This window comes from Balaenoptera borealis (assembly GCF_965194805.1).
Source record: "Balaenoptera borealis genome assembly, chromosome: 2".
Taxonomy (NCBI): Eukaryota; Metazoa; Chordata; class Mammalia; order Artiodactyla; family Balaenopteridae; genus Balaenoptera; species Balaenoptera borealis.
The window spans coordinates 9,682,606-9,701,984 of NC_138867.1; the positions used below are offsets into that span (position 1 = coordinate 9,682,606).

Here is a 19,379-nt window from a genome sequence, read left to right on the forward strand (position 1 = left end):
GTAGAAACTCTGTGACTCTGATCTGAGGACACGTGCAGTTGAGAGCTGCAGTCTCAGGAGCTACTGAAACCGGGGGTAGACAGCCCCCCGTAGCCTCAGGGCACCCATCCCTTGGCACCTCTGCCCTGCTCTCCTCCCCTTACCCCTGCACACAGGCTTTGACTGCTCCATGGCCAGCAACACTGTAACAAAATCTGTGGCGGGTGAAGCCTTCTCATAGCTTCTCAAAGCTCATTCAGGAAAGCAATTTACCAAATGAACAGCTGTTCAAATGGTGTGAGCTGGGAGCTAGGTTTCGGGCTTTTCAGCACATGGTTGATGTCCTGAGTTGAATAGTGTCTCCCTCAGAAGACATTTCGGGTCCTAATCCCCAGTGTCTGTGAATACGACCTTATTTGGAAACAGGGTCCTTGCAGATCTAATTTGTTGAGATGAGGTCACACTGGATCAGGGCGGGCACTGGTCCAGCGACCGTTGTCCTTGAAGAGGAAGGAAATTTGGACACAGATACACAAGAAGACGTCCATATGACAACAGAAGCAGAGATTGGATTTATGCTGCGACAAGTCGATGATCGCCAAGCATTGCCAGCAGCTGCCAGAAGCAGAAGGGGCCGAGAATGACCATCACCTGGAGCCTTCTGGGGGAATATGGCCCTGCCCACACCTTGATTGCAAACTTCTAGCATCCAGAGCTGTGAGGTAACACGTTTCCATTGTTTTAAGCCAACCAGTGTGTGGTACTTTGTTATGGCGGCAATGGGGAACTAACACAGGTGACAGTGACGTTAGTAACAATGTGCAAAAGCCCTGGGGTGGAGGGGGGATTCTGCTCCACAGTGAGTGCGTGTTTGGCATTTCTATTCATATTTATGTACCGAGAACGACTCTCTACCCAGTGACACTAAATGCATAAGACCCTCATTCCATCCTCGAGTTACTGGATTGGCCAAAAAGTTCGTTCGGGTTCTCCTGTAAGATGTTACAGAAAAAAGCTGAATGAACTTCTTGGCCAACCCAACAGTAAGGGAGATGGACACGTGAATACAAACTGCAGCGTCCAGAGGTGACCCCTAAGGGCTAAGGAGAGGTGAGGGTTGTTGGGAGATGCAGACTCTGGCCATACCTGCCATCCCCAGGCTCAGGGTTGCCAGGCTGCCCCCCAGGTCCTCATCAGGTGAAAACACCTCAAAGTCTCTCCCAACTCAAATCTGTAGTCTGATTCTGGATCTTGAGGTTTAATGATTGTGATTATTTTCTCATCCTGCTCATAAAAGTTCCAGAAGACCTTTGGATAAATTAGCTTATTTATCAAAAGCTGCTCACAGCCATCCCTGGGCTTACTACTAATCATTCCTTCTAAGTCTGTTCCCAAAGGGCCTTCCTAGCACGGGGCCAGCTGCTGAACCCAAGGAATGCGTTTTAATCAACTGCATTAAGCTTTTCCATTTTATGACATTTTAAAGTAGACGATTAGACTCAAGGTGCCTGCTGTCCAATAGTTTGGCTTTGTGTCTGAGAAACAATTTGTGAAAATACCCCTCATTTTTGCATGTTCGTATTTCTATTGAAACCATCTGGCAACTCTAGTAAAATGAAAAGGAAAAGTCTCTGAGATGGAAGAAAAAACAAACCATGAGAAGAAATGCAGGAGCTTTATTATAATCATTATTATTCTTGAGGTTAACCATTGATAAACTCATTCAGAAGAACATTTTGCTTTCAGTGATCTACGGATACATGCCAGATGTAGCTAAAAGGACAAGAAAAATGCACCTTGGGAAACAGCAAGGCAGGCCTGGCTGCCACACTAAGAAGTATCAAGGATGCGTCTTCATTTCTGCAGCGGAGGGCGCAGTGGTCCACAGACTGACCTAGGGCTGCCTGCTCTCAGCATCCTTCCGAGATGCCGGCTCCAGGGGACGGCCGGGAGGAGGCTGCCCGCCCTGTCTGCATCTCTAAAAGCCAGCCTCAGTTTTTAGCAACATCTCAGCGATTAAGAAGTATGAGAGGTGACTACACGGTGCCTTGAGGGTGAGACCCCGGCTGCTGCAAGTCAATGAGATGGGAAACCAAATGGTGCCTTTAGGATGTGAAGTAGGGCTGGCTCTTTCCTTAGGGAAGGGTGAGAGCTGGGTCTGCAAGGTCTGTGTCATCTTTACCAGTCACGGATGTGGAGCTGGAAAGGGCATCAGAAAGGCTGTGGTGTGCCCGCTGCCACAACTGCTGACCCTGCAGCAAACACCATGCGGGCAAGCGTGCCAGTTGGGCTGCACCCTCTCCTAAAGCACCTGCTCTGGGAGACTTGAACATCTGAGTAAACGAGCCCATTGGCTTTTCAGAAAAGCAGGGCACCCAATAGCCATCAGCCAGCGAGCAGTCTAAGGCAGCTCTGGGTAGGAAACCTGGGCAGAAAGCGTAGGATAATTTGAGAGGCCCAAGTGAACACGGGCCCAGGTACATGTGCCCTTGGGCAGAGGGAATTCCTGACACTTCGACTGATGGACGAACAGGCTTTTCTAGCTCAAATGGCACGTGGTAGTTCTACTTTTCCCTAGGGAGACGAAGGGCAGGTTCTCATCTGGTCTTTCCACGTGGTCAATGCTTTTGCTCTAGTGTTCCAGAATCAGCTATGCGTCTATGCCTCCACCTGGTCAGTGATCACTCCTGGAACCAAAGAGCAGCTCTAGAGGTGATTACTGAAAAAATGAAGGTTTGCCTTGCTTTCGGAGCAAGCCTGTCTGGCTGGTGGGGCAATGCAGGACTTGGGACCCACACTGAGAAACCTCATTCTGGAAGTATTCCCTTTGGGCAACTTTTTCAGCAAGATGACTCCTGGAATGAAAGCCGTTTCAAAGCTGTAGCTTTTCCCTGGTTTTCCTGCGAGTGCTTGGTGTCGCCCTGTGCTGTGATCCCTCATCACACAAAGGAGAGAAACGCAGTGATGCTGTTACCTGTTTCCAAAGGCTCCCCTGCTCAGTTTTTCTGTAATTAATGCTCTCATCTCTTTCTCTCCCCACTAGGTGTTAAGACTTATTGTCCTCTTACCGAAAAGCATGAAATGATTGAGTTTTTCCCTGACCTGATCTAACCCTCCCAAATCTGTGCCCGCTTGTTTTTAAGACCAGGGCAATTGACGAACCGGAACTGAAGCTAAACTCTAAACAATTCCATTTCACTCAAGTCTTAGCAAGTTCTGCTAATGGCACTTGTAGTGCCACAGTGACTCTCAAACAGCACCTGCCAGGACTCCCTGGAAACAAGCTTTGGGGTCTGATTCTAGCTTTAGATATGGAAATTCAAGGCAAAGGGAGGGGCGCTTTGCTCTGTCTTAAATTTCCCAGTGGAGCAGCGCCTTGAAGAAGATGCCAGTTCTCTTTGCTGGGGAAATACCAAGTGTCGGGGAACTGAGGCACGGCTGGTGAGGGCGCTGGGTCCTCGGCAGTCACTTGCGAGGCTGCTGGATGTGCTGTGTCCTCGGGGAAGAGTGCTTGTCTATGGAGGCGTGGGGCTTCTGGTGGGCCACCTGGGCGGCCGCCGGGGGGAAGTCCTTGTCGCCCTGGCGGGAGACACGGAAAGCACCGGTTCATCAACCGTGAACAGCTGAGTGAGCACGCGAGCAAGACCCAAACCCAGCATCCTCTGGATTCCCTCTGGGGACGGGGCGGGTGGGTGATGGAGTGGGGAACCTGTCGGCAGGTAGAAGCCTGCCTCCTGGGACTGCTGGGGGTCCTGAAGCTGTCTGGAGAGCCCAAGCGGGCACCAAGGCCCGTGTCCCTTCCAGAAGGTGAGAAAGCTCGCTGCCCCTGCCGCCACGCCATGGGAGCAGGTCCCACATGACGCGCTCAGAACTAAGCTGAGTGTTGGACGGCTTTCTTCTGCTAGAACAGTTCTTGTGATTTTTTTGAACTTAGGGGCAAGACAGAACCAAATCCAGGGTCTTAAATTCAGATTTGCTGCCACAGCTGCGAGCTGGGCCTGGAGCACTCGTTGGGAAGGAAACACACAGGGCAGGGCTGGAAGCTGTGAGATAAGCCAGATTCAACCAGCCGAGGCTCAGAGAAGGTACCCGGCTGCTTTTCAGGGAGGAACTGCCTTCTTGTGCATTTGGGACAGGGGCTGGGGTCCAGCCCACCCCGGGCAGGACAGAGCCATGGCGAGCTCTTGGCTGAGCCGTGGGGTGACCTCAGATTTGTGTGGGCCTTTAATTTCCTCCCATGTAGTAGATGTGCCATCCGTCTGTCCCAGGGTCCCTGGATGGCTGTGCTGAGGTGTCCCGAACAGTGGCATTTTCTTTACACATCATATGCTAAGGGCTCGAATGGGCTGTGAGCCGCAGATCGATGGATGGAATTAGTGCACTGTCCCCCAAATGGGGGCTTGCTGGGGGGAGGTCTGCGGTTACAGAAACGTTAGGTCTCACGAGAAGAGGGGGCTCTTGAAAGGCAAAGAGAGTGACCAAAACCCATCAGTTTGGTTCAGAGGGCAGCAACTACCTTCTGTAATGGGCCAGACAGTAAATATTTTAGGCTTTTCCGGTCATACTCTCTGCACTCTGCCAGTGCAGCACGAAAGGACCGTAGATGACATACATCCATGAACAGCAAGGCTGTGTGCCACTAAAACTTTATCCATGGACACAGAAATTTAAATTCCATGTAACCTTCACGTCACGCCGTATACTTCTTATTTCAAATTTTCAACCATTTAAAATGTAAAAACGGTCTCAGCTCACAGATCACCCTGAAACCCTCTGCCGACCCTGGTTGAGTCTGAAGAGAAGGGAGACGGGCGAGGACGAGGAGAGGCAGCTGCGCCAGCTCGGGCCGTGGGCTCCGCGTCACCCCGTCCCACCCGCCCCTGCTGGACGGGTGCACAGAAGCACGGCCCGTGGACGGGGGCGACTGACTGAGGGACCTCCGGACCTGGGCGGACAAGGGGGGCTGACTAAGGAGAGGAGGCGTCAGGACGTCGCGGCCGAGGCCCCGACGTGACGAGAGGGCTCTTACCCGGGCGATGACACCGGAGATGAACACGGTCGGCTTGGGCGGGCTGCAAGACAAGGAGAAGACACTGACCATCACGACTCACAAAAGAGGAGCACGCAGGAGACGCGCATGTGCACACTGGTTTCAGGGCCGTGTGACAAACGAGGGCCCTCGGGAGGCGGCGGGAAGCGGGAGGCACACCTCTTCCTGTTATTTCATCACCTGGGCCCGCCGGCTGCTGCACTCAGGACACTAGCGGGTCCTCCTCCTCCGGAGGCTGAGCTCAGGCAGAGAGAGGAGAATGATCGCAGCAGACAGCGGGCGCGTCACCAAAGAGCCCTCTTTCGGTTTTTGGTTAATCCTTAAACTGTAACTGTGGGCAAGCGCAGTAGTTTTGGTCTCAAGAGATATGGACCTGGGCGCTCCCCGGAGCAGGGCGGGAGCAGGGTCATGCTGGATGAATGGTAGACTCCAACCAGGGAGCTTTCTGTCCTATGGGCTGAGGGGCTCCCCTTCCAGAGTCCTCGCAGAGTCCACGGCTTCCGGAAGCTTCTAACGGGTGAGATCCCAGAGCCGATGCAAAGCTCCTGGCCCCTACAGGACCCCAAGTATTAAAAACATTTGGTCCTTTGTATATCTGTACCACATCTTCTCTATCCAATCCTCCACTGATGGACATTTAGGTTGCCTCTATGTCCTGGCTATTGTAAATAGTACTGCAGTGAACATTGGGGTGCATGTGTCTTTTTGAATTATGGTTTTCTCCAGATATATATACAATGGAATATAACTCAGCCATAAAAAAGAATGAAATAATGCCATTTGCAGCAGCATGGAGGGACTTGGAGACTGTCATACTGAGTGAAGTAAGTCAGAGAAAGACAAATATCGTATGATTTCACTTATATGTGGAATCTAAAAAAAGGGTACAAATGAACTTATCTACAAAATAGAAACAGAGTTACAGATGTAGAAAACAAACTTATGGTTACCAGGGGGTAACGGGGGGGGGGTGAATAAATTGGGAGATTGGGATTAACATATACACACTACTATATATAAAATAGATAACTAATAAGGACCTACTGTAGAGCACAGGGAACTCTACTCAATACTCTGTAATGACCTACATGGGAAAAGAATCTAAAAAAGAGTGGGTATATGTATATGTAAAATTGATTCACTTTGCTGTACACCTGAAACAAACACAACATTGTAAATCAACTATAATCCAATATAAATTAAAAAAAAAAAGTAAGGTCCTTGTGAAGCTCTTGCCATTTCTTAACCTCTTTCATGGTACTAAGCTGGCCCACCCTGTCACCAATACCGAGGGGACGGAATATAGGACCAAAGCAGTACATGTTCATCGTTGAAAAGCAACAAGCCAAGCACGTTAAAACCACTTGTAGTTCTACCACCTGGAGATAACCACTGTTAACACGTGGGATGTGCTTCCAGCCTTCCTTTCTAATAGACAGATGCACTTGTTTTCTTCTTAAATTTCCGTTTTTCTTACCAAAAGAATCACTTTGTTTGTAGTCTGCTTTCTGCACTTAGTATCTGGCGAGCTTACTTCTATGGTATTATAGACTCTTCTATGCCTTTAGAAAAATAACTGCATGTGTCATAGTTTAAAAGCATCAGAACACAGTTCCAGGTAGTACATAGGTGTGCACACCTCTGAAATGCCTTAGCCAGAGGTAAGGGGACCCGGGAGCTGTAGATGAATGCAAGGCCGGCCAGTGGGGAAAGTGAGATGCTCCCAGAAGTGACCAGTTTTGCTTAAGGCTGGTCTTGTGGGCAGACAGAGCGGAATCCATCCCTGACTTGCCCAGCTCGCCTTCCACCAGCTCTGCTGTTCCGCCCTGCCGCAGGGGCCCTTGTTTTAGCTTTCTTTTGCTGCAGGCAAAAGTCTCAGGATTCAGAAACTTCACTGTTTACATCCCAAAGAGTTTAACAAAAACACCCCAAATTCCCCCAAGTAATTTCTGTTACTCCATGAGACTAAGAAACTTCAAGTCTTACTAAGCAGCACAGAAATGTTCCCTATGTGACGTTGGTTTTATTTAGCTTTTGTTGTGTGGTTAACTGGGTTGGGTTTTTTTTTTTTCTTTTATAACAAATATGATTTGGCTATGGGATCAATAGTCAGCCAGGGATGAGTAAGTTTGGCTCAAGTGTTAAGTCCCTGATGTAGTACATTTGGATTTGTTTGGAATCCAAGGAATCCTGCTTTGACTGGTCCAAATCACCCACAGGCTCTGTCTCCAGGGATTTCACGGTCAAGGGTTTTGCATCTGAAGCTTGAGAACCATGCTCTAGATTCTAATATTGTAGAGGAACCAAGAAACGGCATTCCACAGCATTTCCACCAATTTAGATTCCCACAGGCAATGCATAAGGGTTCAATTTCTCCACGTCCTCACCACTTATTATTTTCTGGTTTTTTTTTTTTTTTTTTTTATGGCTAGTAGCCATCCTAATGGGTGTGAAGTGGTATCTCATTGGGATTAAATTTAGCAACTAATTTTAAGAGTAAGCTTTGTGCAGCAAGGAATAATAAATATCAATCTGTATTGATCATTCAAGGTCTTTAGGACATAAACCGCACCCCCCCACCACCACCCCGCGGCAACAAAGTTCTCTCTCCTCTAAAAAACTGAAAAGGCCATAATTGACCATAAGGACATATGGCAGCTGCCTGTGAAAAGATGACAGAAGGCTGGCCTCTCGTGTCATACTTAAGAGTGGAATCCGTTTTCACACAGCTCTTGGTCAGAGACTGTGCAATGCTGCTTTTCATCAGGCTTGGCCAAAGAGCCCCAAGCTCAATGCCTTTTCCATCTACAATTAATAGCATCTCAAATTGGTAAACGATTGTCTATTACATTTATGTAGTAAAAACACTTCCTAAACTCTTTGAGACATGGTAGCTTAAATTCACAAACCCCAGTAAAGTGTCTGCTCTCGAAGCTGTGTTTGCAAAAACACACAGATTTTAAATTCCATTAGGGTTCCACGCGAAGCGTAACCTACGTTTCCAAGATTCTATAAACTGTGATAGCGGCTTTGAGGATTTATTTAATCTGATGAAAATCATTCTGACAGATGTTGTTTTGAAGAAGCAACAGTACTTTCTCCCAGGAAACAGAGACAGTGAAAAATATCATTCCTGTCCTCCCCACATCCTCAGGCCTTTCCAGTTTTTGAAAACCATATTTATTTAAATTTAAAGAAACTGCGAACCTGATGAAATTAGTGGGGATTAGAGTGCCGGTAACCCTCCTACACATCAACAGAAACTGCAACTTCACCACACCTGGCCTGTGCAGACGCCAAATGTTTGATGCACGTAGGTTTCCAGTATTCACCTGTCAAGGACCACGTCAAATTCTTAACAGGGTCGTTTGTCCTTAACAAAAGTTTCCTATTCTTTATTTTATAAATTTCCTTGATGAATAAGGTTTATGCCTTATTGACATTCTCAGAAAAGGCAGAAGGCAGGACAAAATGCCAGAAATGCTTAGTGAATGCATGACCCTGTGGAAAGCAGACGCCTTCAGGACTGTGTTTTCACGGTCTCATCTTTAAATGAAAGTCCCCAGGGCTGAGAAAACTGAGTTCATATCTTAAAAACTCTGCTGAACTCTAAAACAGCGAATATGGAAATAAATTTCAATATATTTTATTTCACTCATACCCAAAACACCACGTAGAAAAATAATTGAGATCACATTCTTTTTTCTGTCCTAAGACTTCACAACCTGGGCTGTCAGCGCAGGCCCCGGGCCATGTGGACGTTTTCTGTCCAGCCCTGAGAGGTGTGAATCCACTGGCTGGTGAGCTGGGGCTGGACGGGGGCCTAATGGTGACCTCGTCCAGCTTCCCGCCCATGTGCAGCGCGGCCACAGCTGAGGCCTTCGTGCCTCTGCAGACGAGGAGCTCGTGGCCCTCTGGGTGGCCTCATGGCGACGCGGTCTCTGGCTCCCTGCCCTTCGCCCAGTGGCCCCAACCCAAGTCCACGACCTCCTCCGTGGGACAAGCCCTGCATGTGTGAGGAAGGTTAGCAGGGCTCTTTCCCAGACTCACGGGCACGACTGCAAATTCCTTCACAGCCTCAGGCCCCTCCCCGCCTCCGTTCCGCTGCGGCTTCTAGGGTCTTGCCCGAGACTGCAGCGGACACTGCAGATAAGCTCCTCTGGCAGCCCAGCCTTCTGCAGGACTCCCGTGCGCCTGGTCCAGGCACACGGATGCTACCCTTCTCGGGGGCTACGGAGAGTTCAGCCTGGGGAAGCGATCCTGGGCGCCCCGACGAGAATCAAAATGCTGCCCGTCTTCCCTGGATCGCTGGTGATAGGTAACGTGGTCGGAGTGACTAGTGCCCGCTCCGCTACACTGGCCCGCTTTCCCAGCTGGTGATATGGGGCCATTTCCCTTCTCTCCTGGGACCCCCGGGGGTTAAGCCCTTAGAAACCCTTTTTAAGGGGGGATTCCACCCTCAGAAAAGTGCAGGGCCCCTTCTTCATCTAAAAATAGGCTTCCATGAAGTGGGGCGGTCGGGTGTGGGTAGGATTCCCGCTTGGCTGGTCAGCCTACGCCTTCCTGACAAGGACTGGGGTCGCTGAGTTGCCATGCAGGAGTGTTTTGGGATGGGGACGTGCACACACACACACACACACACACACACACACACACACACAGTAATCAGTAAGACCGAGAACCCAGGCAAGTCACTAATCCCATTGCAAGCAGTCAAAAGGGCAGCAAAGGCATTGCCAAGAGTTCTATTTCACAGAATCCTTTTCATGTTGGCAGTTTTGATCTGGGTTCAAGGCAGCCCACCAAGCCATCCTCTGCAAATGCTTTCCCTCTTCGTGTAAATACGCTCTGAAAGAACCAGCGGGCATTGTTTACAGGAGATGGGGACACATAGCTTTTAATGAGTTTTTTGTTCTCTATTTTCTCTGCAGGATGGGAATGATATTAGATGGTAACAGCTACTACTTATTGATAACTTATCATGGGCCAGGCACTGAGTTAAGGGCTTTACACAGAATTGTGATATCTAACCTTTCAACCCTACAAAGTAGAAACTATTATCTGCATTTTACAGATGAGGGAACAGTAAATCAGAGAGATTCAGTAACTTGCTGGACAGTTGCACAGTAGATAAGTGCTCCAAGCCAGACTTGGAACAAGGGCAGCCCAGGGCATTAGCCTGATGCCCTCATTTTAGGGCTGAGAATTAGGTCATGGAGCAGCCTCTATTTTTAGGTTCTGGCTTCTATACATGATTTAGAGATGCAGATTTTTAAAGTAAGTAATCTAAATGCAATCAGAGGATCCCTTATTCAACCAGACAGTACAAGGTATTCAAATCTGCCTAAGCATTTACTTTCTGACTTGATAATGGATTTTTTTTTTTCTTGAAAACTATCATTTATGTCTGTAGCACTTAACTAGGGTACAGAGTGTTTCCACATAAATTATTAACGCAACTGATTCTCTTCAGCTGATGTTATCCCAATTTTATGGGTGGCTGGAAGAGGCTGAACCTTGTTCGTGGTCCCAGAGACAGAGCCTGGAGGACGCGGGTCTGGAGCTCTCAGCTTCGTGTTCTTTGTTGGGTCACGGGTCCCACCGTCACCCACATCTCAGCTCCCGAGCTTCAGGAACAAAGCCCAGTGAAGGTTTCAAACTATCCACCAAGTCAACATGCAGTCAACACAGTCTAAGAAGGAGGCCCAGAGGAAAGGTGGCAGGTGGACGCCAGCTGAGTGTGGGTTCTGATGTCAGACCATCCTGGCTCTGCCAATGATTGGCTGGTAGGCTGGCATTTGACCTTCTGAGGCTCAGTTTTCTCATCTGTAAAACGGGAGGCAGTGGACCCTCCCTCGCCAGGTGACTCTATGTACACATGCTCCTAGGCACATCGCAAGCACTCAGCAAATGGCAGGTGTTGGGATGAGGATGACACACCTCCAGCCCCTCCTTATGCCTCCACTGCTGATTCACAACTGGATCAGCTCTGCCTCATCTTCAGATCCCCTAGCCATGCAGAATAACCCTGCTTATCTGGGACAGAAAAGCTCCCAAGTAAGCAAAAGGAGGGTCTGGGATACACAAAACAGATGCCACCAAACCACGGACTTGAAGAAAAACTCTCTGGGCCCTTGATCTATTTGAGTCCTATTTTGACCTGATGGGAACGGCTTGGGCTTGGTTGTTAGTTTCCCAGCCCACTGAAGACAGGAAGAAAGCCTGAACGTGATGAGGCCACTTGAGCTCACAGCGAGGCCGCTGCCCTGCGGCGAGAGGCTCCATCCAGACCACTAATTCCCCCTCCACCCACAGCTCCTGGTCTCAGCACAGGAAGCAAGCACGGAACGAAGCTGGCGAGGACACCGGCAGTGGTGGTGGGAGCGCCGCGCCATCCAGGCTACATCAGGACCCGGGAGCGGTCGTCACGTGACACTCCCTCCCTTCCCGGTGAGAAAGCACATGAGAAAGGGATTTTCCCCTGAGAATCTCCCTAAAAGTCAAAGCCACCTGGTGAGTCAGGGAGCGCTGTTCTCATGAACACTCAAGCCCAGAAAGCTGCGTCAGGGTTTCAATTTCATTTTCTGACGAGCAGCTAACACACTGGGGACGGGGCGGGGCGGGGGAGGTACTTCGTAGAGGGGAGTCTGGGCGGAGCCTGAGAAGGCGGAGTTCAGGCTGAGATCCGTGTGTGTGTGAGTGTGCACACGCACGTGTAATGGGAAGGACATGATGCCCCAGCACAGTGAGAAGGAAGGGGCACAGTTTAACCTGCTGCTGTCGGCAGAGCGAATGGGGTCTAAGGCCCCTCTTCTCTTAGTGATGGAGGTGGGCTGGTTTGGGTCCTGCTCCCGTGACAGATTCCTGGGAAAAGGCATCTCCTTGGTGACCCTCCTCATGAAAGGACAGAGCCTTGAGGTGATCTAGAAGCAGATTCCGCGGCTATATTTGGACTTTAATACCTATGGCTTTGTGTTTTCATAGAGTTTATGGAAAAATATATTCCCGCCAGGGGTGATTTTAAATACATTTCCTAGTAAATAGAAGGAAAACAAAATCCTTCCTAGCCACTGTAGTTCTTGAAATATCTTTCTGCCTTGGTGTTCATTTATTTGGGTTATTAATTTTCTGGACACTAAAATCATAATTAGCATGGCTGGTGACCAGAGGGGACCATCTCACTTGACTGCACCCATACATTTCTTCGTGTGTCATTCTTCAAAGCGTGACAGTCAAGGTTGTCTCCCGCCTTCCTCCTGATTTTAGGAGCTTCGAGAACTCCCACAAGATGGCACTGCTGGTCCTCTTAGCTGGCGGCTCTTGGGCCAGCAAGGCTTTGGCCAGCTCAGCCAGGCCCAGGGTAACAGGGAGCTGCGGGTCCGCGGTGGGCAGGGGCTACTGGCACCTTAGGACAAGTGTGTTCCCTTCTCCCTAAGGGTTAGGGCATTGTCCAGGGAGTCTGGCTAAAGGGAAATGAAACACGACTCAAGGGCTTTAGGCGGAATTCTAAATCTAGAGAAAATAATCAGGAACCCCATTCCTTGTAGGATTTGGCATGCAGAGTTTGTCATATCTTTTCAAAGGGCATGAGCAAAGGTGCTCCTCTGGGGACAATGTCTGAGCTCATGTTTACATCTTTGTTTCAACGAGAAGGCCAAGGTTCAGCACCGGCTGTGGTGCCTCTAGTTCCCTGACTCAGGCCTGCTGACCCCAGGATGCCAAGACTCTGGGAGAAAGCGCAACTCAGCCTGTGCCTCTGAGTCTGTCCTAGAGACGTGTGGGGTCCCGTCTCCAGGTGGGCGGATGCTCTTCTTTGGGATTCTAAAAAGACTGCTCTCCAGATGACACTCCACCCACAGATGCTTGGCTGATTGTCGATCCAGATGCCAACACCTCACCACCTGCTTGTTTCGAGAAGGCTGCCACCCCAAGTACTGAGCGTGTAGGGCGAAGATGGCCTACATGTAAACGATGTGTCCCACAGACACACAAGGTACAGGGACAGCTACCTTTCCAGGGCCCGGGAAGCCCCATCTTCCCTCTAGACACGTATTTCCAGAAAGGCACTCTAAGCTTCGTACCAGTGCCCTTTACACACAAGACCGTCTCATCATGTGACCTATGGCTTTCCCTCCTCTGTCTTCCCTCTGCTCTTACCTTATTCTCTCTCCTGTGCTGGATGCAAAGAAGATAAGATAAATACAGTCATGATTCTAATCGTTAGCTTGCATCTTATGGATTTCACACAGGGGGGCCTTTCTGGACCAGTATGTGTGTCTGCATTCATCACAGTACAGAGTGGTCACCATAGCTGATGAGAGAAACCCGGCCAGGCCTCCCGACAGTGTGGGGGTGAGCTGAGCATCTGTTTGGAAATTTACCGCATGCTGCCCCTGTCTCTACAGAGCTCAGAGGGGACTCAGCATCACAGAGGAAAGCTGTGAAATGCAGCGTTTGAGGACTGGGCTTTGGAGACAGAGGGCTCCTGGTTCAAATCTTACTTCAGATGAGTAGCCTCCTTGGGCCTCAATGTCCATCTGTGAAATGGGAACAATCCCTGTTTTATGGAACAGTTGTGAGTTCAAACGAAATAATGCAGATAAACTGTGCTTAGACTAGCATACTGCCTCCACTGGCAAAATCAGCTCATTACAACAGGGGCATGCTCTGGGCATAACTGGAGAATACTTTGTATAACTATCAGATAATCTGTGTAACTATCATACATATGTATTAAACGTTCTAATGATACGTCATTTCAGTAAGTAGCACTTACACTTAAAACCATCCCATCTTTGATTCTGAATACATCTGTTTCAGTGTCATTCTTCTGAATTCCAATATAGGGAAGTACCAGTGAATAGTTAATGCTGACTAGACAGGTGCTAAAAATCAGGGTATTTATTGTCTATAGCTTAAAATCAGATCTTGTCGGCTGTCTTCAGGGTCAAGGTCATGTTTCATAATGGCACGATTTGGGGGAGGACGGTATCCATGGTTCAAAGTACTAAGTAGTATTTTCTAGAGGACAGCTATTATGGCTTTAAAAAGGAAAATGATCGTGTAAGTAAGATGTGTAACAGTAAGATGACTGTTAATAGAATTCCTATTAGAAAGAAGTACACGCTGATATTAAATAAAATACAGACACCAAAACACTCATCTGGTCTGGGTCTACTCCCATCTTGGGAGGTGCAGGGGGCTGGCTTTACGTGGGACCAGCTCTCACTAGGCTGGCTCTGGGAGACCCTAGCAAGTAAAGAGGAGACCCAGATTAACTTGCTCTCAGGAGACGGCCAGGCAGGCAGGTCTCTCTTGGCTGTGGGAGCTTCGCCTCTTGCAAAAGTCAAGACATGGCCTGGGAGGACCAAACATGGCTCAGGTTAAAGGCAAGTACCTGGAATGATGGACAAGAGCATTTGGATTTCTCGGCTGCTGGATTCACCAGCAATTACATCCTTAATCCACCCTCCAAACTCACGGCGCGGAGGGATTTGGTGAGCTGCTGGTGGCCATCACTCCCTCCCTGGGCATCCGGGTGCACCTGATAAGTGATAAGCTGCGGTCCTCAGTGGTCTCCGGCTTTGCACATTCAGCTGCGGCCTGATTAAAACACTGCCTCTGTGGACCCTCTTCAGATCATACTACGCCCTCATGCCTTTATCCACAACTAACAGAAAAAGAGCAGGTACACAGAAAAGTAAACCCACCGCCAATTCTGCTTACTTTAAAAAAAGCCAGCTAGTGAGTTAGGACAACTTCCATTCAATCCAGTAGCTCCCATCCTTGCCCACGTGTTTAGAGCAAGCGCTTGAGAATATTCTAACAGCCCAGAGCGCAGCCGGACAGACCTTGTCAAGGTCACTAAATTTGTGGGGCGTGCACGCGGGGCGCTGACTGGTCTGCCTTCTCTGCCTGATAGTGAATAGTCCGGGAAGCTCTGATCCCCTCCCCTGCCCAGGTTCCTGCGTGGGAAATCACTGTTCAGGGCCCTAAGGTTTCTTTTTGATTCATCAGTTTCATTTGTTGGGTTATTTGTTGATTCATCAGTGTCATTTATTTATCCACTCAACAGAAATATACATACGTGTGCACACTGAGTACCAAACACGCCTCAGAATTAGGAAGCGCTTACGCTACATCAGGCCTGCCTCCCGCCTCCTGCCTGTGTAGTATCTGGAGGACCTGCCCCTCCTCTCCTTGCGGTCCTCCTCTTCCTGCTGCACGGCAGGGCTCTGAGTTAGGGGCCAGGTGAAGACGAAAGTCCTCAGAGAGCTGGTCCTAGAGGCCCCTCCAATGTCATCAGGAGGCCGACGCGGCACACCTGTGAGGTTTACCAGACGCTAAACTGGAAAACAGGTCGTCGTGATTTTCCAGAAATGGGTTTTCCTTATCTCAGTGTGGCCAGTCTCCATGACAACCACAAGAAAACCAAGCTTGTCCTTACCGACAGGAAGAACTTCCACGGGCCGACCCTCCCTCCGAGGGGGATGCGAATTCTCCAGGGCTGCTCCTGAGCACGTGTGCGGAAGCAGAGACTCTCTCCGAACCTGGCAATAAGGATTCCAAGTGGAGAACACGGGGCAGGAGCAGGGCGTGCTGCCCTCCGCCCCACCCCAAGTCTCTCGTCACCACCCTCCCTTCCACAGGTCCCCTTTGGGTGTCTCCTCCCTTAGGGCCCTTTGCTTTCCTTGGGGGCAGCCTGATAACTTGCCTTCGCCACCAGGGAAGCATTAACAATCAAGGCGGATGCATGGGGCTGGGAGAGAAGGGCCGGCAGACGGAAAACATTCTCACTGACGGCCAGGTGGCCAGGGACACCTGAGCCTCAGCTTCCTCATCTGAGGGGAGGGGCTAGTTACCCCTGGATCTCACGGGGGTTTGGGGAAGATCAGCGGAGCTCCATGCGTTAGGCACGCTGCATGCAAGGCGTGACTCCAGGAGAGAGCTGTCGTGAGGTTAGCGTGTAAACAAAAGCAGATTTATCCCCACGTTGCAGTGGGGAGGGAGGACTGGAGGATGGTCATCGTTCTTGTAAAAATTAGAGCAGAGAAGCACATCCTTGTGTCTGGAGGAGGACAGCGCCAACCCGAAACCCGAGGCAACACTCGGGGACCACAGCGTGGATCGTGCCAGGGCTTTGGGGGAAGAACTGAGCAAGCCATGATCTGGAGTTTCCTAGCAAGCCCAGTCACACCTGGAGAGTCGGTCCCATGGCCACAACGAGGGCAGCTGGGATGAGGCACCCTGGGCTGACCTCTTAGTAGGTCGGTCATGATGAGCTCCTAAGGGTACTAGGGCTCAATGTAAACTCAGTGTTTAAGAGATCAAAGGAGAACCTATATGTTACACTGAGATGGCAGGCATGAACACACCCTACCCCACAGCCCGCCTTCCATCATCGTTGGGCAAATAAATCCACACCGAAGGCCCACCTATTCCGAGGGAGTGATGGAAAGCGTGAGAACAGCAGGGCCACATTTCAGAGGCGCCTAAGGACGCCCTCGGTCAAGGACAGTGGTGGATCACTGCCACAAAGGTAAAGGATTTGAGATGCAAACTAAGGCTGGGGGAGAGGAAGAGCTGGGGGCCTTTTTCACTTTACTCCTTTTTAACACCCACTGGCCCTGCAAGAAGGGGAGTTTTATTAGGGTCAGGAGAGCTGGGAGCGCAACCTGGCACTGCTGGGATCCAGGAAGCACGGATGCCCAAGGCACGGCGGGTCCATGAATTGATTCTGTTCGCCACCACCTGTGCCTGGGCCCATGCGTTCAATAAACACTGAGCAGCTGCCTGTGCAGCCACGGGGCTGGGTACTGGAGACCCAGTGGCACCAGCACAGCCTAACTGCGCCAGGCTCTGAGCTCCTCAGCATGGACCGGGGCTCAAGACAGACTACATGCAAGTGGACCCAGGGCCCTGCTTCCTCTGGGTTTCTCTGGGTCACGTGCCACAGGTAATAGAACCCCACTGTTTTGCATTTTGTTATCGCAAACTAGAACACACTGCCTGACAAGCAGAAGCCCTTATGTGGACACTGGAAGATGGTATTTGAAACGAGAGCTCTTCCAGGGAATCTGGGCCACGCGGTCTCCGGAGTAGAGGGTATAAGTCGCCTGGGTTTGCACAGCCTCGGTTAATACATCCGATGGTGGAGCTGTCACCTTGGAAACCAGAGGGGAGGACCCTAAGGAACGGTGACACCCAAGAGACAACCTGGAAAGGCGTGGAGCGCGGAGCGTGCTGGGCAGCGCGTGCCTGCCCGAGACTGGCCCGGAGGCTTTCCCGGATGAAAATCACCTGCGCCTATCTGTGCTGCTTCTTTCAGGCGGGCAGGTGAGGATGGAATGGGGGTGCTAACTTGAAACACTGTTTTAAAAGAAGTAACTTCTATCCTCTTCAGAGAACCCCAAAGAGGAATTCTGAAGCTCAAGATACCATGTGTTGCTTTTCCTCAGCATTTGCTTCAAAAAGGTGCTGCTTTGAATATAGAGAAAAAAGCAGCATCTTCATGGTTCAGTAACAGGGCTGTGAGATCCTAAAACAATTATCGGTGACATAAGTACAAACATTTTCTGCATCGCAGTCTTCAAAAACGATCGTAAGGGCAGATGGCATTGTATTTGTCTTCCTATCCTTTTCTGGAAGAAAAAAAAAAAAAAAGCAGCCAACCCCCTCCTGCCTCTTCCCTGACCGACAGAGGTAAGACAGAATTGGCCCAGGTGTCCCTGACTCTCTGGGACAGGCCGGCTTTAGGCCTCGGTCACGGTGTCATTACTCATCGCGCCTCCTTTCACTCCCCAAAACATACCAGTCTAAACACGTTGCACAGCCGCTCCAAGCCGAGACACAGAATGCTAGAAAGATCCTCAACATTACTGGGGCTCTTAGGAGTTTCATCATGCGTGTTAGAAATGCTGGAACTCCTGCCTGTATGATCTGAAAACCTGAGCCAGCTTCAAAGGCGGCTCACATCTTATCTTTCCATTGCTTTCCCTAAACTGACCCTTGCCCAGCTGTGTTCCCACGAGGACTTCCCACGTGTCACGATGTAGTGGAGGCTCTTGCACGCCTAACACTGCTTCAAGGTCAAGGTCAACAGTTCAATTTATTGTGTCCCCAGCACCTGACATAGTGCTTGGTGCACACAGAGGCTCAACGTATGCCGTCAGCACCAAATGAGCAGCATGTCCTGTAGCAGCTGCAGGGAGTGAATTAACCAGGGTGACTCCCTGGGGGCTGTTTGTAGCTCACGTCTTAGGAATGCATGAAACTCCTCTTGCACCAGAGCCTCAAAGGCTTGCAAAGGAGCGATTCAAAATGTGGATTTGTTTTTGTTACCTACCAGTCTGGCTGGGCCAGATCCGCTGGCGATGGGAGCATAACCTGGAGTTCCCAAGCAAATGGGCTCTTCCTCCAGCTTTTGCCAGAATGATCTTGAAGAAGAGTAGAGTCTCTCTCCCTATTAAGAGAGGGCTCAGGCTAAGAAGTACGTTTTCAAATCATCTCAAGTCAAACCGAGAGAGTGCTGATGGAACCATGCGTGGAGTCTTTGATAAGAACAGATAGCCAGGGGCAGATGGAAGAGAGAGAAGGGGGAGTGCCTTATTGAGACCACTTTCAAGAGTCTGAACTAAATTTAACAGGAGAAAAGTCCATCAACTTTCTATATGGCAATTCCTGGCAGATGCCAACAAGGGCTGGGTTTCTCTGCAGGACTCTTGCCATATTTCCCTAAAAGTCTCAAAAACTACAGGTGACCAGACTAAGGCCAGGCTTAAAGGCAGCCAACCTTATAAAGAAACCGGAGTCTTTTTTATAAAGTGTGACTTCACTTAATGCAAGAGGGACCAGAATATCCAAGGCATTTTCTCCGGAGCGTGGAGACGATAAAAATGGGCAGCTGCTATTCCGACCCTGAACATGGACAGTTTTTAAGCTCGCTTTGCCTCTTCAGCTGGATTCTCAATATGTGTGTCAGGAAGAGTTGAGTGGGATTCTATTTTAGAATTTTGGAAGCAGCATCAAGGGAGTCAACCCGTAAAGTAGCTCTAAGTGGACTCTTTTCTCTAACAACTACAACAAATATACCAAAGGACCCATAAGGGATGGGTAAATCATTAAACTATTAAGAAGTTGCTATAAATAGGCAGTGTTAATGTGATAATTCAGAACGGACTGGTACAACAAGATTTCCAAGGCTCACAAAGTACTGCTGGCTTTGGCGGTAGCTAGCGCCTGGGGTGCATGTTAACTGCTTCTTTACCTGGCCGCCCGGGTGCGGGGGTACCCGGAGCCTTATACTTGGCTGGTCTCCCAAGGCGCCCGGGTGGAGCAGAGAGCAGGGGCC

General features: G+C 49.8%; 1 protein-coding gene across 1 annotated transcript in view; it reads right to left on the reverse strand.

Moving 5' to 3' along the window:
• Window positions 1-1,635: 1,635 nt before the first annotated feature.
• Window positions 1,636-19,379, reverse strand: part of DAP (death associated protein) — a 60,932-nt gene continuing 43,188 nt past the window's right edge. Inside the window, exons 3-4 of the mRNA XM_082382611.1 lie at window positions 5,009-5,051; window positions 1,636-3,558 (exon numbers count right to left, since the gene is read on the reverse strand). Coding sequence (XP_082238737.1) covers window positions 3,445-3,558; window positions 5,009-5,051 — 157 coding nt within the window. The 3' untranslated portion in view covers window positions 1,636-3,444. The remainder of the gene's footprint in view (window positions 3,559-5,008; window positions 5,052-19,379) is intronic.